Source organism: Pteronotus mesoamericanus, unplaced genomic scaffold (genome assembly GCF_021234165.1).
Source record: "Pteronotus mesoamericanus isolate MK-2021 breed Mesoamerican mustached bat unplaced genomic scaffold, CSHL_Meso_final scaffold_371, whole genome shotgun sequence".
Classification (NCBI taxonomy): domain Eukaryota; kingdom Metazoa; phylum Chordata; class Mammalia; order Chiroptera; family Mormoopidae; genus Pteronotus; species Pteronotus mesoamericanus.
Genome location: NW_026555314.1, coordinates 965,934 through 980,210, shown reverse-complemented (window position 1 = coordinate 980,210; position 14,277 = coordinate 965,934). Strand labels below are relative to the sequence as shown.

General features: G+C 63.3%; 2 protein-coding genes across 2 annotated transcripts in view; both read left to right on the top strand.

Annotated features, from left to right (window-relative positions):
* CABIN1 (calcineurin binding protein 1) overlaps positions 1 to 3,330 on the top strand; it is a 132,552-nt gene extending 129,222 nt beyond the window's left edge. The window contains exons 35-37 of the mRNA XM_054592826.1: positions 1,298 to 1,462; positions 2,542 to 2,768; positions 2,869 to 3,330. Coding sequence (XP_054448801.1) covers positions 1,298 to 1,462; positions 2,542 to 2,768; positions 2,869 to 3,012 — 536 coding nt within the window. The 3' untranslated portion in view covers positions 3,013 to 3,330. The remainder of the gene's footprint in view (positions 1 to 1,297; positions 1,463 to 2,541; positions 2,769 to 2,868) is intronic.
* A 3,324-nt stretch (positions 3,331 to 6,654) lies between these two features.
* SUSD2 (sushi domain containing 2) lies at positions 6,655 to 14,271 on the top strand. Its single transcript, XM_054592886.1, has 15 exons — positions 6,655 to 6,730; positions 8,229 to 8,436; positions 8,621 to 8,772; positions 9,300 to 9,467; positions 9,955 to 10,129; positions 10,268 to 10,469; positions 10,693 to 10,778; positions 10,866 to 11,134; positions 11,209 to 11,352; positions 11,440 to 11,604; positions 12,382 to 12,630; positions 12,748 to 13,020; positions 13,145 to 13,321; positions 13,475 to 13,577; positions 13,694 to 14,271. The coding sequence occupies exons 1-15, from the start codon at positions 6,655 to 6,657 to the stop codon at positions 13,716 to 13,718; spliced, it is 2,472 nt and encodes an 823-aa protein (XP_054448861.1). The 3' UTR covers positions 13,719 to 14,271.
* Positions 14,272 to 14,277: the final 6 nt, after the last annotated feature.

The window sequence follows — 14,277 nt, the reverse complement described above, 5'->3', positions numbered from 1 at the left end:
AGAGGAAGGGCCTGGGAAAGGGGGACAGTACTCTGGGGCGGCAGGGAGTTGGCCTGATGCCTCGCCCGCCGAGGGCAGCCACCCAGCTCCAGGTCTGCCAGGTCGCACCTCACCATAGCCCTGCCCTGTGGGTCCCTGCCTGCCCCCCCGCCCCCCGCATTCCACCTGAGCAGCCTCCAGCCACCCAGCCAGGCTCTTAGGGAGCAGCTGTGTGAAGAGGGGCAGCCGGGGCACTGCCGCCTCTGGAGGGCCCAGGCCAGCTGCCTGCTCCCCGGAGTGTGTGGGGCTTCAGGGGCCTCGTCCTGCCGCAGTGACACAGCAGTCCGGCCGCTCCCTGCTCCAGGGCCGGCAGGGCAGCAGGAGGGGCCAACTGGAGCCTGTGGTCGTGTTAGGGGGTGGGCTCACTGTGTGCGGAGACAGTCTGTCACCGTGCCTGCCACCGAGGGAGCGTCTCCAGGCTCAGGCAGCCAGGACGGGCTCTGTCCCAGAGCCCCTGGAAGCCACTGCCTGCCTTTGTCCCAGTTTCAGGAGCTGTTGACCTGCCTGCAGGGGTAGGGGGCACGTCCCCTGACGGGGAAGCCGGGGGAGTGTTCTTGGCAGAAGGAACCTGAGGGGCACAGTGGGGGAGTGGAGGCCAGGAGGGCGGTGCCGGTGTGGTGGGAGGTTCTGGGCCTGAGAAGGAAAGGAGAGCAGCATAAGGACCCGACTTTGAAGCGACCTGGATGCAGCCGGGCGCGGAGGGGACAGTGGAGGCAGGGCCTGGGGGGCCTGGGAGTGAGCATGCCGCTGCTGACTAATGGCCTGGCTGGTGGCCACGGTGCAGCCTTTCTCCCGTGGGCCCATTCCAGGCCTGGGCATTTTTCCCAGTCCCTGTCTCATGTCCGGGAAGGTATGGCCTGGCGGGACGGCACGGTGCCAGCATACCACTCCAGCCACTCTGGTCTTAGATGGTTTGTTTGGTTTTGGGTCCCAACCCAAAACTGTGTTTCTGATTGCCACTCCTGTAAGCTGGGGCGCAGTGGGGAGGCGCTGGGTCAGGTACGCAACAGTCCAGGTGGGGAGCTGGCCCCACCAGGTCCACCGTGGGGCCGGGGGTGAGAGGCTTCCTGCCAGTGCCAGCCTGGCCACACCCATGCAGTCGTTCCAGAGGATCCCCTGTTGGTCCACGGGCCACTCTGTAGAGATGGGCAGCTGCCTCAGGGCAGGTCCTCTGATGGGTGTCCTAGGGCGTGGTAGGGGGGCCCTGTTCCTTACACTGGATGAGCATGTAACCCACAGCCACCCTGTGTCCCCACAGAGGGAGAAGAGCTGGGAGGAAGGGCAGAGGGTGCCAGCTTCCCGCCCCAGGAGCCTCAGTGCAGCGAACAGGTGAAGATGGCCCCCGAGGGCCCCCCGGCAGAGCCACACTGCTGGCCAGCAGAGGCTGCCCCCCACGCAGGCACCGAGCCCACCTGCAGCCAGGGTAAGGCGGTCGGGAGCGCGCCAGCAGCCGGGGGGCGTCCCAGTAGAGGCACCTCCGTCCCTGGAAGGATGGACGGGGCTGGCAGGGCCCAGTGGTGAGGTAGAGATACACCGCAGAGGCCTCTGCCGAGCAGCTTGGAAGGGCTGAGGTGTCGAGGGGTAGGAGCGGAGCCCCTGAGAGCCCCTCAGTCCGCCCCCAGCTCCGCAGAGGGGAATAGCTAGGGCAGGTGGAGCCCAGGCCCAGGCTGCCTGTGGGCGCGAGGGGTGCTTGTGCTGATGGAGCTGGGGGGAGGCAGACAGGCAGGGAGGGGTGGCCAGTGGGGCTGGGTCAGACAGCGTGCGTTTGCGGCTGAGTCGAAGCCCATTCCCATCAGCTGCTCCACCCAGCCAGGCCCGTGGGGACTTCCTGGGGCCAGAGCCTCTCACAGACCCCGCTGTGGATGGCAGGGCCTGGCGCCGGGCCTGAGCTCAGAGTGAGCCCTGCTCCTTTTAAAGCCATGGGGCCACGGAGGAATGTGGAGACCAGCCAGGCTCATGCGGCTCCCAGAAGCTGCCACCGGAACTGCTGCCTCCAGGCTCCAGGCCCAGGAAGCCCCGCGCCCGCCCTGAAGCATGAGGGGAAAGTGGATACCTTGGGGCTCTGGGCCATGGCGTCCCCCCTGTGACGCGGACACTGCTAAGATGTGTCCTAAGATAGTTGCAGGGACGGGAGAGTTAACGCATACACAGTCCCTGGAGCGCCTGTGAAATCCTTGGGAAGGCTCAGGGGACCTCGCCCTTGTCCCGGGCCTGGGCTCCCAGAATGCACTGTGCTCCTGGGGCTGCCCTGCCCCCACAGCTCACACCCTAGAGCCAGAGCCCAGGAGTCAGGGAGGACGGGAGAGACAAGTTTCGAAACCTGGGTTCTGCAGCCAGCACAGGCAGAAAGAGCAAGAGAGTGCACCCAGGGTCTGATGTCGGCGGGGGAGGCATTCTTGGTGCCCCTGTCTTCCAGAGGGGAAACTGAGGCCCAGTTTGGGGAGGGACAGGTAGGCTCAGGAGACTGTGAGCCAGGCTCAGAGTCCGTGGTCCACCCCACAGTTGCCAGCTCCAAGGTGCCCAGCAGTGGGAGTGCACAGCCGCCCGAGGACCACCAGGGCCAGGCAGAGCCCAGCCGGGTCAAGTCTCGCCTCCTGCCCAACATGCCAAAGCTGGTCATCCCCTCAGCTGCCACCAAGTTCCCCCCTGAGATCACCGTCACACCGCCCACCCCAACCCTGCTATCGCCCAAAGGCAGCATCTCGGAGGAGACCAAGCAGAAGCTGAAGGTGACCGAGGGTGCTGGGCAGGGGCATGGGTGGGGCCTTGGGCTACAGGGGGCCTGGGGCCGGGCCGGGCCTGCCTGACCAGCGCCCTGCCGGTCCACAGTCAGCCATCCTGTCTGCCCAGTCGGCTGCCAATGTGAGGAAGGAGAGCCTGTGCCAGCCGGCCCTGGAGGCCCTGGAGACATCAAGCCAGGAGTCCTCGCTGGAGAGTGACACGGACGAGGAGGACGACTACATGGACATCTGAGGGGCCAGAGCTCCCAGCCACGCTCCGGGGCCCATGAAGCCCGCCAGCCGCTCAGCCTCCCTCCTACTGGCATCCTCCTGCCCGCCGGGGTCGGGGGCCGTCCCCACCAAGTGGGGCCCCGAGGAGGCTGAGCTCAGCCACGCGGAAATGGATGGACGGGGGAAGCGGGCACGGGCCAGCGTCTTTTTCTATGAAACAGTGACTGTAAATGTGCCCCAGCCCAGCCCAGGAGGCCGTTCACACCTCGATGCCCAGACAGGCCAGACAAGCCAGGCTCTGCCTGCGTCACAGTGGAAGGGCCAGTTAGGGTCGGGCTCACCCCGCTCTCTTTTTTTGGTTTCTTTTTTAATAAAGATGGAACAATTCTCTTTGCCTCTTTGTTCACCCCTGGGGCCTCCCTCAGCCAATTGCTGTCCAGAGTCTCTGGGCTCCTCCTCCCGTACGGCTGAGTGCAGCCCTCAGGTACCCAGGGAGCAGGTGATGGTGCTCAGTTGGGGGGAGTAAGCACAGGCCTGGGAGCCACGCGGGGCAGATCCTTCCAGGTGAGACTGGAGCCAGGCCTGGGAAGGGTGTCAGGAGCGTCCCCTGGGGGACACAGGTACGAGGGCTAGTCCCTCTGGAGCAGAGATCGGGGTCGCTGCAGGGGGCAGGTATGGTCCAGGCTGTGCTGAGGAGCTGGCTTGCACCCCAATGTGATGGGAGTCCTGAGGGACAGGGTCTGTATCGGGAAGGAGCTGGGGGGAGGGGGCCACGGGGGCCGGAGAGAAGGGCACTGCTTCCCACCACACTTGCCCTCTAACAGGACGGGCCACGTAAGTTGGGCTCAGTGCAAGATAACAAAAGTGGAGCCCCTTTTTGGTGATAGCGGAGTGTTCAGCCAGCCTGCGGTGCTGGCCCTGCCCTCCCAGGCTTCAGGCCCATCAGTCCTGAGAAGGCACAGGTTGAAGGCGCCCCAGCCAGCCCTTCTTCACAATATCAGCCCCCACTCGGGGCCCAGCTGCCCCACAGTTCTTGGCTGGCTCTGCCCCCGCCCAGGATGGAGACTGGGACCCTCCTTGATGCTCTGTGCCCCTCATGGGCTGGACACCTTGTGCCCCCAGCCCAGGCCTGGCAGCGCCACACCCACTGCCTGTTAATGGCAAGGGGCGTGGCCCCCAGCGGGGCTGCCTCGGGCCAGCCAGTGGCGAGGCTTCATGTAGGAAAGATTTCACAGCACAAGGTTAGGTGATTTTGAGGGTAAGTTTATTGAAGCTGACAATTTTGACAATGAAACAAGGAGGGCTTAGGTTAGAAAAAGCAACAGGCGAGAGTCTAGGCGGGGCTGCTTTGGCTCACTGGGAAGTCAGAGAGATGGGGCCTTGGGGACAGGTTCAGGGGTTAGCCCTGGACAAGCTGCCGCTGTCCAGTCATTGCTCCCTGGCTGCAAGTCTCTCGCGGGGACCCTTAGAGGGGAGGAGATGTGTGCCTGTCGGGGAAGAAGGGTGCGAGGGGGTCAGACCACAGGCCAGAGGCCACAGGCGTGCTCCCCGGAGAGCGCTCTGCACTCCTGCCTGCATTCCTGCGGGGGTCCTTTGGTGATTTTTTTTTTAAAGGACAGGAGTTTAGGGGAAAACTTCAATAGAATATTCATTACTTTTCCAGGTGTGATCTTTTAAGGTCATGGACTCTACTAATGGGCCGGTGACAGGGTTGGAGGTCATTAGTAATTGCAGCTGGTCCTGGTGTCACCCACCTGGTGGTCTTGCTGCTTTTCTGAGCCTGGAGCTGGAATAACGGAGGCCTGGATGTTATCTCTAGGGAGGGCAGGTCAGGGGGGTCAAAACCGCAAGGCTGTTACCGAACAAAAGGACCCGTGGGGAGCGGGGGTGGCCAGATGCTATTATCGAAACAACAACACCCTCCTTCCCTGGGACCCCTCAGTTGTGGGTCCTTTGCCCACTGCCCTTGGAATTATGGCTCTGAATGACAGAGTTTGGTGAAAAGGAACTATTCATTCACAAGTTATACAGGTTTGACTAATGGCTAAATGTCACCCTTAAACCTCAGAATCCCTTCAAAACAACCACTAGCACACACACCGTCCTGCCTTTCCCCCTTTGCCCAGTTAGGCCAGTCAGGGGTACCGTCCTTCAGAAAAAAGAAAAGAACAGAAGTCTGGGACTCGGCTAGGCAGGCCTCTCGTGGGTCTCAGCACCATCCACTGCATCGCGGCGATCTCCAGCTCTTAATCCATAACCATGTGGCACCTCCTGGCCCACTAGCAAGAGTCCTTTCTCCCCCCTTCTTCCCGCGGGGTCGTCACACTGTTTGCAAAGGAGGAACGAAGCTATCTTGTTATTGACATGCAAACTGACTTCTCGATGGCTCTGCTCAAGGCTCCCATCCCCCATGGCGGCCCGCCCTGGGATGGGGAATATATTTTTCTTGGACACCCCAATCTCTGGATCCCGTTACAAATACACTTTGGGGGGGCCCTGGCTGTGCCCTGTTACATGACCAGGGGGTCTGTCTACCTCATTTTCCCCACTCGCCAAGGAATTTTCCTACCTTCCTATTAATCTGCCTCACGCCTACAAGAGGTGCCCCGAGCACCCAGCAACCAAGCGGGAGTTGTGTTCCCAACCCCCCGCTGGCTTCCCTAATGCTTGCAGGTGCCACCTCTCCGGAGCAGCTGCGGGCACGCCTGCCATCCCAGAGCTGAAGCAGGACACAGCCAGGCAGCCTAAGCTCCGGCCCCTGTCTAGCTGCAGCTGCCTGTGAGGTCAGGGGTGTGTCCTTTTTGGACACCTGGAGGAGATGCCACTGGGGAGAGGACTGTGCCTGTTTGGACACCCTGTGATGTGGCCCATGTGACAGGCCGGGACCCTCCCAGGTACCTGGCTTGGGGGCTTTCGGAAGCTGCCAGGGATTTCCTAGTGCTGCCTTTCCCAGTGACCTTGGCCCCTCCCTTGTCTGGGCCTCAGTGTCCTCACTTACACATTGAGAAGGGAGGGGAACGCTGAAGGAGATGAGGGAAACTCCTTGAGTGATAGCAAGGGCGGGTGGGGTTGGGCGGCTTCTCTCTAGATCACCGGCTTTGGGTCTTAGTTCCCCACCCTGGGCTCATCATTCACCACTTACCTCCGAAGGACAGGCGAGCCTGACAACTCCACCCGCCAGCATGTACTCCCCAGCGGGCTGAGTACTAGGGATGGGACATCTTCGGAAGAAGATCCCAGAGACTGGAATCCTGGGACTGCAAGTGCAGCCTCGCCTTACCCACTCTGAAGCTCAGTCCCTTTCAGGAGCCCCGCCCTGGCCACCGGGCTCTCGGCCAGGATTGGGATCTGTTGATCAGAGTCGCAGCCTCTGGACATCAGATTCCTCTAGTGCTGGAAGTCTGGCAGCTGGAAGCTCAGGCCCCCTCCCCCATGTTCTAGGCTGGCTGGCTAGGAATGTGTTAACAGGGCAGATTGGGCCTGCTGGCCCACACAGGCCACTGTGGACTTTGAGAGGGGACCCAGCGAGGGGCGGGCGGGGCGGGGCGGGGCGGGGCGTTGGTGCTGAGCTCGGGGAGGGCGGGGCCAGGCTCTGGGAGTGAGCTGGCGGCAGCCTCCCCGTCTCCCAGCCACAGCACAGCCAGCTGCAGACACAGGCCGCACAATGGAGCTTCTCCTCCTGCCCTGGGCCCTGCTGCTGCTGGCGACAGCCCCTGGCCCAGGCCCCTGGCCTGTAGCAGGTATGTCCTCACCCTCCTCTTCTAGCCCCATCTGTCCATCTGTCTGTTGCAGCCCGGCTAGGGCATCTGCCCATCTGCTTGGCCAACTGTGTCTGTACTGGAGGCTGTGGGAAGAAATTGGGATTCAGGTTCAAGGGCCACCCAGCAGGGATGGGGGACCCTGGGTGGTGCCCACCTTAAACCTGCTGGAAGCTGGGAGGCACTGGCTGCCTGGGAGGGAAGTGGCTAGGTGGTGGCAGGCTCAGAAGAGCCCTTGGCCTGTACCCTGAGCCCCGATGGAGGGTGTGCTTGCCAACGGAGGAGCCCCCAGTCCCTCTGGCCCCGTCTGGCGAGAGGCGGGATGTGGCCTTGTCAGGGTGGAGCCGAACCCCAGGAAGTCTGGCAGAAGAACCACACTTCTGAGCCAGAACTCTGCACCCCTCTGCCGCCGCTCCCCCCACCCCGCCGACAAACCACCCGCTGGGCAAGACCAAAGGTCCCAGACCTCCCAGCCCCCTACCATCCCTATTAGCAGGAAAGTGCCACCGCCCTCCTGCCATTTAACTCACTGGCATCACTCAGCCCCCTCCCCCACCTCCTTGAGCCATCACTTTCTCAGTCAATAAATATTTATTGACACTCAAGTGCCCAGCCCTGCACTCAAGTGGGGCCACCAGGGTGGCTCAGGCTGCCCCTGGCTCATCCCCTTTGGGAGATGTCAGGGAAGGGCCAAGTGGCATGTGTGACCCAGCCTCATTGCCTGCACCCCACCCACCTCCACCCTTCAACCTGTCCAGCCCCGCCAGCTCAAGGAACCAGTTCCCTGACACGTGGCCCTGCAGTGAGTCCCCAAGGCTGGAGAAAAAGACTGGGGCTTCAGTCCACAGCTGCCACTGTTCCCCCCGATGCTGGCCCTTCTGCTGGAAACGACCCCCTCTCCTAAGAGGAGGAAGGCACCCTCGCCTTCTCAGAGGGTGAACGCCCTTCGGGGCTGCCGTCAGTGAGTCAGCACTGCGCTGCAGAGAGAGGTGGGCCAGCTCAGCTCAACAGCTGCCCCTGCCTGACCTCCAATGGGGCTCACAGTAGCTGCATACACAGACCCCATATGAGCCAGCCGGGGGGTCCTCTTCCAGGCTGTGGGCCCACAGGTTCTCAGGTAGTGGAGACAGGTCCCCCAGCCCACGGCAAAGGCTCATGCCTCTGTGGCCATCTGAGGATGCCATCAGCTGCAGACTTGGAGGCTGAGGGTTCCTTCTGACACTACAAAGTTGTATGTCTGGAGGCACTTCCTCTTCTCTCATTCTAGCCAGCCATTGGGTCAACTGATAGGTGATCTGTACTAAGACTGACCCCAGCCCACAGGCCCTTCGGGTCTCCACGGTGTCCACGTGCTGGTCAGGACGACCCCCCACCGCATTTTCCTGGGCATGCTTCTCTCTAACGGGCTCTGGAAAATAGACGCGGGGAGGGGGGCAGCCCAGCACCCACTGGGGCGCACTCTTAGGGCCCTGTTCCCCAGGTGCCCAGGAGACCTGCGCCAACCGCTGTGGGGACCCGGGCTGGCCGTGCTCATGCCACCCGACCTGTTTCGGCCTCGGCAGCTGCTGCCCAGACGTGCGGGACTTCTGCCTGGAGATCAAACCCTACTCAGGCTCCATGATGGGCGGCAAGGACTTTGTGGTGCAGCACCTCAACTGGTCCAGCCCCCAGAGCATCGTGATCTGCAGGTGGGAGCCCGGGGGGCCATGTATGCTGGGGGCCCCGGCTCCCCCAGGTGGCCGAGTGGAGCCCTGAGGACCAGGATAGGGGCAGCTGGCTGAACGGGTTCCCCAGGAATGTTGGGGTCCCAGGCCTTGGAGAAGGTCAGCCCACCATTGCCCAGCTTCTCCTGCCACCTCTTCCCCATGACAGGTTTAAGGAGAGCGTCCAGACCCGCGGCCACGTGGACTCCCTCGGACGTGTGCACTGTGTGTCGCCCTTGCTCTACGAGACCGGCCGCATCCCCTTCACACTCTCCATGGACAATGGCATGAGCTTCCCTCGCTCAGGCACCTGGCTGGCTGGTGAGCCCCACCTTGCTTGCTGGCCCAGGCCTGGGCACCGCAGGTCCTGGCACCCTTGTGGGGACTTTCCCCACTGCGAATCTATACACACCTGGCCCACCCACTTGGTCCTGCCACTCTGGCTGAGCCAGTCCCTTGAGAGACCCGCCCGACCACAGGGACATGGATTCCTGCAGCTCCTCTTAGCACACCCTGGTATCCAGATAGGAGTCTCAGCCCAGAGGGAGCAGCGGCCACAGGGGGCCACCAGCAGGGTGGGCCAGGGTCTGCCTGCCTCCTCAGCTGGGCCGAGCCAGGGGAGAGGTGGAGCCAGGTGGAGACCTGAGGCCTGCGCCATGGGAGCAGAGCCCTGCCCTCCCAGGCTCTGTCCTTTCCTACCACCGTGAGGGTCTGGGAGACATCAGGGCTCCAACGGAACTGCCATACTTTGTCCTTGGGTGGCCCCCACAGCTGTCAGAGCCCCAGGGCCCCCTCCCTTGGACCCCCCAGGTCCCGGGTCTTCCCTCACCTCACCTTCCCCTGCCCAGTTCACCCCAGCAAAGTGTCAGAGACAGAGAAGAGCCAGCTGGTAAATGAGACCCACTGGCAGTACTATGGCACCACCGGCGCCAGGGATGACCTCTCCCTAACCTGGGACAGCTCTGCTCTGCCCACCAACACCGTCACCATCGAGCTGTGGGGCTACGAGGAGACAGGTGAGGCGCTCTGCAGGCTGCCTCCGCAGGACCTGGTGGGGTCAGAAGCTTTGGGCGTTCAGAGATAAGACAAAGGGCACTGGCCGGGGGGAGAATCCCCCGGAGTGGGGGGCATTCCTGGGAGCAGTGGGGTGAGGAAAGTGCAGACAAAGGAGAAGAACTGGCAGGGGCATGAGGGGCGGGGGGCGGACACCCCTGGGGAGGACACTTGGCTCCTGGACACAAGGTTTGTCACGGAAGCAAAAAAGGCTTGCTTCCCCCTCCTCTCTGAGTCCCTGGGTGGCTGGCATGGCCCTGGGCCTGGCCTGGAGCAGGGACAGTGACCCTGGAGTGTAGGGGGGGGGGTGGTCACAGAGAAGGTCCTGTTATGGGGATCATCTGCCATGCAGCAGGCTTCTCTGAGCACCAAAGACGGGCGCCCATGCCTCCTCTGCCCTGGGGGTCCTCTGACCAGCTGCAGGGCTGACTGGGACTTTCTCTCCCTCAGGGAAGCCATACTCAGGGCAATGGATGGCAAAGTGGTCATACCTGTACTCCCTGGCCACAAAAGTCCCCAACTCGGGCTCCTTCACCTTCACTCCAAACCCAGCGCCTCAGAGCTACCAGAAATGGGAAGTGGGTGCCCTTAGAATCATCAGTGACACACACTACATGGGGCAGAAGTAAGAACCAAGAGCTGTGCAGAGGGTGGGTGGGGGCTGGGGGGTCTGTGGCCCCTCCCCCCAACTCCCTCCCTGCTGGAGGGAGAAGCCGGGGCGGAGGCAGGGAAGGCAGCCCTTACGGTGCCCGTGGCCCCACAGGGACGTGCAGGCGCTCTGGAGCAACGAGCACGCGCTGGCCTGGCACCTGGGCGAGGACTTCCGGGCGGACGCCGCGGCCTGGGCCCGCTCCCGGTGCCTGGCCTGGGAAGCGCTGGAGGACCAACTGCCCAACTTCCTGGTGGAGCTGCCTGACTGCCCCTGCACCCTGGCCCAGGCCCGGGCTGACTCTGGCCGCTTCCACGTGAGTCCCTACCCAGGTCAGGCCCTGGAACCAGCCGAGGGTGCAAGTGGGGCCAGCAGCCACCTCCATGGACGTAGCTGTGCCAGTCCAGAACAACACAAGGAGGGGGGCTGACAGAGGCCTCTAGAGGGGGGAGCTGGGCTCTGAAGGCCCTTGTGGGGCACGAGGTGGGAATGGCAGAGCCTGATGCTGGGGCAGGTGACAGCAACCTGCTGCTCTACAGACGGACTACGGCTGTGACATCGAGCAGGGCAGCGTGTGCACCTACCACCCAGGGGCCGTGCACTGTGTGCGCTCCGTGCAAGCCAGGTGAGACCCCAGGTGGTGGTTGGGACGTGGGCGGGACCTGAGGGCAGGATCCCCAGGCCGCCAGGCCTGACCTGTCCTCGCCCCCAGCCCCCAGTTCGGCGCAGGCCAGCAGTGCTGCTACACGGCAGACGGCACGCAGCTCCTGACAGCTGACTCCACCAGCGGCAGCACCCCTGACCGTGGCCACGACTGGGGTTCGCCCCCATTCCGTGCGCCGCCCCGTGTGCCTGGCCTCTCCCACTGGCTCTACGATGTCATCAGCTTCTACCACTGCTGCCTCTGGGCGCCCGAGTGCTCCCGCTACATGCGTCGTCGGCCCTCCAGCGACTGCCGCACCTACCGGCCCCCTCGCCTGGGTGGGTGCCAGCCGGAGCGGGGCCCTGGGCAGGGCCAGGCTGGAGAGTCTCACCTGACTCTCCCCTCTCCCTAGCCTCTGCTTTCGGGGACCCACACTTTGTCACCTTTGATGGTGCCAACTTCACATTCAACGGGCGCGGCGAGTATGTGCTGCTGGAGTCCGAGGTGACCAACCTGAAGGTGCAGGCTCGAGCCCAGCCCAGGACAACGCCCGAGGGTGAGGCCGGGCCCCAGGGGCTGGGGGCGGCTCAGGGTCACCCCGGTGGGAGGCTGGAGCGGAGTAGACCCCATTCGCCACCCACAACCCCAGGCCTGCAGGACAAAGGCACCGGGCTGACTGCCGTAGCCGTCCAAGAGGGCAACTCTGACGTGGTGGAGGTCCGGCTGGCCAACGGCACGGGGCGCCTACAGGTGCTGCTGAACCAGGAGCCGCTCACCTTTGCCGAGCAGAGCTGGATGGACCTGAAGGGTGAGTGGGACAGCCGGCCAGTGGGCCGCTCTCGCTCCCTTTTGCTTCCGCCTGGGCCTCCGCCCCTCTCACCGGCCCTGGCAGGAGGCAGAGATGCAGTCCAGGGCACAGGTGGGGAGACAGGTCGTGCCAGGCTGGCCACGGAGCACAGCCAGCCCCTCTCCGCTGCGCCCCACTGCAGAGGGCCCTTATGGCTGTCTGTGGGCAGACGTGGCTCTAGGCCCTGGATGGCAAAGTCCAGCCTGGAGAGCCTGTTCTGATCTTGAGTGTTCACGCCCATGGAGCCTCATGGCACGCCCTGGTCAGGGCCTTGCGATGCCAGGATGGGGGATGAGTCCTCACTGGAGCCCAGAGTGAGCTCTGCGGCGCCTCAAGGAAGCCGGACTAAGGGTTAAGGAGTGGCAGCTCCCTGCCCATCCCCCTTCCCTCAGTGGTGCTGCCTCAGGGAACTGAATGAATGAGATGACCCCCAGCTGGCGTGGGTGGGGACCTGGGGTGGGCCTGTTGTCGCTGAGAACGCAGGGGCCCTGGAGAGGGCAGAGGCTGCTTGCTGCCTCCCAATCAGGGATCGAGCCACTGGGCACCTCAGATCAGCATGAGGGGCTGAGCGCAGGTGCTGCCCTGTAGTAGTGGAGGGTCACAGCCAGCAGGGTCGGTCCTGGGGGTGCTCTGCCCTTCCCCTGAAGTCCAAGGGTGCAGGCCCATCCATCCGGGGGCTCTGGGGTCACCATACAGTGCGCACAGGAGGTAACCCTTATCCTGACTTCACGTACCCAGGCATGTTCCTGTCAGTGGCTGCTGAGAAAAACGCATCAATCATGCTGTCATCGGGGGCAGGCCTGGAGGTCAGCGTCCAGGGTCCCTTCCTTAGTGTGACCATCCTGCTGCCTGAGGCATTCCTTAACCGCACGCAAGGCCTCCTTGGGACACTCAATGACAACCCCGCAGATGACTTCACCCTGCGCAACGGGAAGGTCCTGCCCCCGACTGCAAGTTCCCGAGAGCTGTTCCCGTTTGGGGCTAGCTGTGAGTGACCACAAGACCCGTGCTGGAGGAAGGGATGTGGCAGGGGCCGGGTCGGGGCAGTGGTGGGGAGAGCCCAGGCCCTCCGCCACCAGCCAGACCTGCTGCCTGTCTCCCCAGGGGCCGTGGAGAATGCCTCCTCCCTGCTCACCTATGACTCTCGGTTCCTGGTCAACAACTTCCTGTATGGGCCCAAGCATGACCCTACCTTCCAGCCGCTCTTCCCCGAGGACATCTCCCCCAGCCCCGATCAGGAGACTGAGGCAGCCAAACTGTGTGGGGACAACTATTTCTGCAGCTTTGATGTTGCAGCCACTGGGAGCCTGAGCGTGGGCAATGCCACACGGGTGGCCCACCAGCTACACCAGCATCGTGTGCAGAGTCTGAAGTCTGGTGAGGGTGGCAAGGGGTGTGGATGAGGGGGCAGGCACCTTGCACGAGGACAGGGTCCCCAAGGCAGGTGGCTGCAGGAGGCAGCCAGTGGCTCAGGGCCATCTGCACCCTGTCCCTACCCCAGTGGTGTCCTGTGGCTGGCTGGAGCCCCCCTCCAATGGGGTGAAGGAGGGCAGCAAGTACCTGAAGGGCTCCACTGTCTACTTCCACTGCAACAATGGCTACAGCCTGGAGGGGTCGCAGGTCAGCACCTGCCAGGCTGATGGCACCTGGTCCAGTCCTACCCCGTCATGCCAGCCTGGTAAGATTGCCTGGTTCACTTGTCCTTGGCCCCCTGCTGCCCGGCCCCACCCACACACTTGCCCCTCCCATATGCCTCCCTGCAGTCCCCCCGCCGCTGCGGCCCCCCACGATCCGTGCCCGGGGCTGCCCTCACCTCCCACCCTGTCTCCAGGACGGAGCCACACTGTGCTGCTGAGCATCATTTTTGGAGGCCTGGCCCTGGTGGCGCTGGTCGCACTGGTTTACGTGCTCCTGCGACGTAGGAAAAGCAACAGGTGAGGCCCCCTCACACGAACCCAGGGTCCTGCCCCTCCTCAGCTCGCCTGGACCCTGGGCCCCTGGGGTGCCAGTGGGACCACCGTGCCTGCTCTAGACCTTACCTCTGTCGCAGGACCCCGTGGACTTCGCAGCCCTGAAGGGAGCACGCTTGGCCAGCGACTCGGTACACAGGCCACTCGGGGGCCGAAGACCAGCCTCCCCGGAGAAAGCCCCAAACTCCCAAGAGCAGGCACCCCAGTACCTCAATCCCCAAATCCTTAGCGCCTGGACCTGGACACCTGAAAACTGAGCCTTTGATGCCTGTGGACCTGAGGCCTATTGCCCTGCTCTGTGACCTCGGCCCTGGGCCCCGACCTCTAACCGTGCAGCTCCCGAGACCTTGTTCCCCAAGCAGTCGCTGCTCTAATTCTCCAGACTCAGACTCTGTGCCCTGAGTTCTATCCCCTGCCTCCTCAGCCCTCGTACTCCAGCGTCTGATACTCAGTTGCCAATACCTCGGAACTGGCGTCTGGTGCCCGTGCCCCTGAGACCTGGTGCCCTAACACTGGAGCCCTGGAGCCCAACTGCCTTGATTCCCAGACCAACCTGGGCCCAGCCAAGATTGCAGGTGCGCCCAGTCTGGGGCATGGAGAGGCCACAGGAACCCCAAGCAAAGAGTCACCCTCTGATCTCTAAGCTTGTAATTCTAACTCGGGA